The sequence below is a fragment of the Coptis chinensis genome, chromosome 7, assembly GCF_015680905.1.
Source record: "Coptis chinensis isolate HL-2020 chromosome 7, ASM1568090v1, whole genome shotgun sequence".
NCBI classification, from domain to species: Eukaryota; Viridiplantae; Streptophyta; class Magnoliopsida; order Ranunculales; family Ranunculaceae; genus Coptis; species Coptis chinensis.
The window spans coordinates 11,653,314-11,658,061 of record NC_141462.1 but is presented as its reverse complement, the minus strand read 5'-3'; the positions used below and the strand labels follow the sequence as shown (position 1 = coordinate 11,658,061).

General features: G+C 43.6%; 1 protein-coding gene across 1 annotated transcript; it reads right to left on the bottom strand.

Annotated features, from left to right (window-relative positions):
* Positions 1-221: 221 nt before the first annotated feature.
* On the bottom strand, positions 222-629 carry LOC147486009 (uncharacterized). Its single transcript, XM_086573627.1, has one exon. It carries the CDS (start codon positions 627-629, stop codon positions 222-224), a length of 408 nt encoding a protein of 135 aa, XP_086429753.1.
* Between the last annotated feature and the right edge of the window lie 4,119 nt (positions 630-4,748).

Below are 4,748 nucleotides of genomic sequence, written 5' to 3'. Positions count from 1 at the left end.
TCTCTTGGGACCAGGTCCGGGAGAGGGGGATCCAACTGTAATTGCTATTTGGCAGGTTGCCCCACCTCCATTGGTTCAAAAGAGAGTGGGGACTGCTTTGTCGCCAGAGCGTAGCATGTTTTGGCAGCCACCTAATCTCCTCTGATTGTCTCAATTTTCCCTTTATGTGGGAGCTTTAGACATTGGTGATAGGTGCTAGGAAAAGCACGAAGTCTGTGCAGCTAGGTCCTACCCAAGATCATGTGATAAGATGTGTTAGCTTTTACCACAACCAAATTTATGATGAGAGTTACCGGACCCGTAGCTACGAGTAGCTGGATCTCCCCAACTGTTAGAGCTTTGTCCCCACTGAATCCATACAGGTTGGAGTTGGTATCAACCATCTCTGAATCAAGAATCTGCAGTTTTTTGAATGCGTCATAGTATAACACATCTGCTGAACTTCTTGGGTGCAAATCATAATCTCCAAAAGGGAGTGTAAGAACCAGTGCATCCTCAAGTGGACTCTGGATGCTGAGACAGTCAGCCTCAGTGAAAAGAATGAGTGAATTTTTATAGGGTGACGCGTCGACTTGAGCACTTATGGTCAGTTCACTGTTCACGAAGCTCATTTGCTTGGTGACACACATTTAGTATCGCGCCCCCTTTCCTGTAACCTAGCCACTCCGTTTTCTTGCCTTTCCTGAAATCATGTTTATCTGGAGCCGGCCATTGAATAGTCCAGTACCTAGGGGATCCTGAATTGATGTGCTGATCTCCTCAGGTTGTACAACGTTTGCCTGTTCATATGCTACGAATTGCTTCAAATAACCTATTTCAATCAGATGTTGTAGTTCATTTTTCAGGTACCTACAGGTTCTGGTACTGTGACCCTTACTCTTATGGAACTTTCAGTAGGTCATCTGGTCTCTGGTACCCAAGGAGCCTGACTTGAACGGAGCTGGCCATTTAAGGTAACTCTAGTTCTTGATCGAGACCAGGACCTCATCTGGTATTTTTTTCAAAGTGGCAAAGTTTCTGTCCATTGAGGGTAAAACTTCTTTAGCTCCTTCCATACGTGGCTTCTTTTGTGGTTTTCCATCTGCACTACTGGCTACATTTTGGTACTGCCCTCTGGGCATTCATCCCTTTGATGGGGATTCAGCCCTTTGGTGACCACGATGACGGTCTCTTTTTGGCTTTTGAAGGGAAGAGTTCCTGTTCCCCTCTCGAGGGGCCACAGGAGCTGTCCGATTTGTCTTCTTTGCTTTCTTTGCTTCCTGACATCGGTTCAGGACAACCTCCTTTCACCCCGCATGAGTTTCAACCCTGTCTAGGAGTTCCTCCAAATCACGAGGTGGTTTCCTGGAGAGAGATCCAAATAAGGCGTTGTTTTCATCCAACCCTTGTTTGAAAGCTATTATAGCAGTCTGTTCGTCACAAGACTCTATCTGGATGAAAATTTCCATGACCTGTTGCATGTAGGACCTCAATGCCTCTCCGTCATTTTTCTTGATATTGAACAGTGCATCGATCAGTTTTGGTTGGTGCTTGTTGCACGAGTACTTGTCTATGAAGGTTCTAAACATTTCTTCTAAGGACTTGATCTGCTGCTCAGGTAACCTATGGTACCACTGGAGCATAGATCCATACAAGGAAGCTTTGAACTTTTGACACATGACGTGGTCATACCTTTCATATTGTCCCATAGTGGCACGATATCTTAACACATGATCCACCGGATCTGACTTGCCACTGAAGACACTAAACTTCAATTGTCTGTAACCGCGGGGATATGGCTTTCTCATTACTCGTGATGCGAAAAGAGATCTGCCTGCCCCTATTATGGCGAATTGAACAAGGGTGTCTTGCACTTTTCCCCCCTTGCCTGTCATCCAATGCATCTGACGGATCAGGTTGTTCTTCTCAATTTCCCATGCACTTTCTTTGGTAGAAAGTTTCTTGTTTTGGGTTCTTTTTCGGTGTCGGGGGTCGACATCATGATCCTAGTAAGTTGACTCTGGGTCTGATGCTGTATCCGAATCCTCACCCGAGTTACTATATTCCGACTCTGATGGTTCGCGTCGAACTGGTTCCCCACGCCTTGGGTTCCTAGCACGACCGCCTTCTGGAAGGCCGTCATCATCGAGATTGATGAGTGGCTCTTTCCCTGTGTCAGATTGATACAAATGCCTTAGCAGCTATAACTCTCGCTCAAGGTTGCTTTTTTGCTGTTCCAGAGCCTATACCGCCTAACTCGCCTTAACAGACTCTGGGTTGGTGAGAACAGCATTCTCACCATTTTGACGTTCCTCTTGAGCATTATTTATAGGGCCTGCACCGGGAGCAACTGGTCCGTCGGTGATGGTCACTGGTCCTTGGAGGGGATTATTCACATCATGGTGACCGACATTCTCCCCCCCTCTTCAGGCATCTCGTGCTCTTCTTCTCTGACAGCGACGCTGCGTGTGGTAGTGCCACCCTTTGTTTTCTTTGCTCCTGCCATCATAATGGTAAGAGTTTTTAAACTAAATCATTCGTTTGAATGAATGTTTACCTACTTTTGTCCCCACAAACGGCGCCACAAGATGTAGGGGATTTTCCGAGTATCCCCTAATCTTCCTCTGTGCCTTGTGATCTAGAAGTTGTTACTTGGTAGAGAAGGGATGAGATGATTTTGAGTTCAGGGTCCTGACAGCTGCCTACGTATCTCCTTGTTTATTTAGGAGAATCAAACCCTATTTTGCGTAGTTCCTAAGAGCAAATTCCTATGTTTTATATAGGAAGAGCTTTGAGAGTCCTAAGGTTAGGGCTGTCCTCACCGCTTGTGAGTTCCCTTCCATCTTTGGACTCTACCTTCCTATTAGGAATCATCTCCTAATGGAAGTCTAAATCTAGACCATATCTTATTAGAGGTAGGTTTCCTTATTGATCATAATGTCCCATCGTACATGGGAAGATTATATCTAAAAGGTAACTCTTAAAGATATGCCATCATGATTCCTTCCTTATTATCAAATATCGCCCTTTTCAATTTCCTTATGTTTAGGAACTGTCCATTTCAGTTCCTAATGACTTGGAGAACTATTATGCTTAGAGGCGGTCAATCACGTGTCTGGCATATGCCTACTAAACACTTGTGCTAAACACGAGATCACTTATTCGTAGAACTGATCCGATGGTCCTCATCTCATTTTGGACACCTATAGTCCTGGCTTATTTTCCATACACGTGTCAATCATCCAATGATGGGAAATCCCCCTTACAATAATCATGGGGGATGTATCCTCTCATAACATGCCGTGAAAAAAGAGTTCCAATGTCTCCCTCGATTGCTAATTGAACGACTAACTCATTCATCTTGGTTGGTTTCGAACCTCATAGTTCCTCCAGTATTTGCGTCTTAAGTTGTGCAAGAGTAGTTGGTTCATGACTTGGAGTTCGCTCGTTGTTGTATCGTGGACTTGGACTCTCGTAGTTCTCATCTCGATGATGACACGGTTCTGGTTCCCAAGATTGAGTGGATGAGTTTGCAAAACTGGATCGGGGAACTTAGGGATTCTGAGGCAATGAAGGTTCCCTTGGAACTAAAAGTCTTCGTCGCACCGAGGGTGACTTGGAAAGTTGTGGATTCCGTCAATTTCTGGGAAAACACATTCGGATGTCCATCCCTAGTACCTCGAGAGAACTTGAATACCAAGAGAAGTTAGTTCTATGTGAACTCGAGTGTTGGGTTGGATCTAATTCTGGATTATAATCCAAATCTGGTTTGTCGCTATGGTACCCAATGAAGTAAGGGATATAGGGCACAGGGACGTAACCCTTACTATGGTTTAGACTTGGTGGCCGAAATTGCCCCCTTGAGGTTCTATCAGCAGCCAACACTTTTAGTGGTGAACGATCCTCCTTCGTGCGGTAGTAGGCTAGTCTTGGAAAAAAATGCAAACAAGCGTCCTGTCGACCACGTTCAGCCATCATGACATCCATGATGGCTTGGTTGGCTATGGCAGATTGAGGAGTATCATTGTTGGGTTCATCTTCTTCACGCCTTTGCCCAAAACGACGAGCTCCTCTACATCCAGATTGTCTTTGATTAGTAACATGTGGGTTATTGATCTCATTATCCCCCTCATTACCTTGATTTGTGTTGGCTCTTGTAGTAACCATGATTTTGAATCAAAGTGAATAAAAGATTTTTTTTCTTAAAGAACAAAAAACCTAAGAAAAGTTGGTGGGTAGGAGAACCTAGAATCGAAAAAAAATTTCGACCAAGAAATCAAATCAATTTTGTATGGTTCCCCCAGACGGCGCCAATTGTGTGATGATTTTTCCTAATCTAGAAACACAAATATTTTGTTGATGATCAAAGAACAATGAGAAGTATTGGGTCAAGGAGAAGAAGAGATCTAGAAGATGATGAGTTGAACCACGTTCTTTAATGGTTGCCTACGTATCCTGTAAAGAGAAATCAAACTCAAAACGTAGTTCAATTATTCTATTTATAAGAATAGATTAGGTTTCCTGGCTATAACTACTTGTGAGATAAGTAATTAGTGTTTAACTAGAAAACAATCTCTTGTTAAATCTTATCTAGACGCACTCTTCTAGAATCTCATGTTTCCTAAGTCAATAAGTCTCTTTTATTGACTTAAATAACAAAGAAACATGTTCAGGTTTGGATTAGGAGTTGGAGTTCCGAACTAATTAGTTCCGGATTTAGAGTTCCTAGACAAGAAGTTGTTCTCCGAACCTACAACTCCAACCAGTTC